The following is a 1,054-nucleotide window of genomic DNA, read 5'->3' as shown; positions in this document are numbered from 1 at the left end:
CCCCTCCTTAAGAGAATTAGAAATTAGAAAAGGCCAACAAATGCCTTTAAGTGTTTGGCTTGAGTTCTAAGTGCGTTCCAAAGAAAAACGCCGCCTTCCTGCTGCAGCAGCAGCAGCTGCTGCAGAAGCAGCAGCAGCGGCAGCTGCTGTAGAAGCAGCAGCAGCAACAGCCGCTGCAAAAGCGGCAGCAGCAGCAGCAGCTGCTGCTGCTGCCTTCCCAGGCTCACTTCGGCTTTTAATTTTTTGCTGCTATGCTGCGCCCGCGGGCGCGAGCTGCTGCTGTAGTAAGGAAGCAAAAGGAGTTTTTGGCAGCCCCGAGGCAGTGCATGCACTTGCGCATGCAGGCGAGCTTGCATGCATGCACTTGTGCATGCAAAAACAAATAAAGTTGTTTTTTCACAACTTCCGCGAGGCCTGTTAGTGGGCCGCCTCTGCGGAAACAAGAAGCACTAGTGCTTCTGCTGCTGGCTGCTTTTCAGAAACTTCAGCAGCAAGTCTCGCAAAGAAAGTGCTTTTCAAAGAAAGTGCTTTTCACATGCATGCACTACTTCATTTGCTGCATGCTCCGCTGTATGTACACCGCAGGGCCGTACGTACACCGGGACGCGGAGCTGCAACAGGCTCAAACGCGCACTCCTTGTTCCGTCACTTGTACAGAACTTTGCAACTTGCAGCCTCAGCAGCAGCGCTGGGATTGCAAGTTCACAAATAACTTGAAGTGCACTTTTGAGGAGAAGACACAAGTGCAGCTGCGGGGCAAGTGCTGCGGGGGCTTCAGCTAAGCCTCATCTGCAGCCACGGCCAGCTGCAGCTGCTTCTGCTGCTGCTGCTGCAGCTGCGTGGCACTCGAGGGTCTGCCTGCGAACATTTGCTTTCTCATTTGCTGCCGCAGCTCTTGCGGGAAAAGGTAAACTTGCTCGAAAGAGTAGAAGCGGCCGTAGGTGGCAGTCCGCGTAGGCTTGAAGGCGAAGGCCACACTGTCGAACTTCAACTTTTTGTCTTTAAATGCATTATGAGATCGGCGAGCCAGCAAACCGATGAGCGCGGCGATGTA

At 53.5% G+C, this 1,054-nt stretch overlaps 1 protein-coding gene across 1 annotated transcript in view; it reads right to left on the bottom strand.

Annotated features, from left to right (window-relative positions):
* Positions 1-778: 778 nt before the first annotated feature.
* Positions 779-1,054, bottom strand: part of ENH_00069280 (gamma-glutamyl hydrolase, putative) — a gene marked incomplete at both ends in the record, with an annotated part of 2,067 nt that continues 1,791 nt past the window's right edge. Inside the window, one exon of the mRNA XM_013582476.1 lies at positions 779-1,054. This exon is cut by the window's right edge and continues 103 nt beyond it. Within this exon, the coding sequence (XP_013437930.1) occupies positions 779-1,054 (276 nt within the window).

Source organism: Eimeria necatrix, genomic scaffold (genome assembly GCF_000499385.1).
Source record: "Eimeria necatrix Houghton genomic scaffold, Enh_scaff664, whole genome shotgun sequence".
In the NCBI taxonomy this organism is placed as follows: Eukaryota; Apicomplexa; class Conoidasida; order Eucoccidiorida; family Eimeriidae; genus Eimeria; species Eimeria necatrix.
This window is presented reverse-complemented; position numbering and strand designations above follow the sequence as displayed.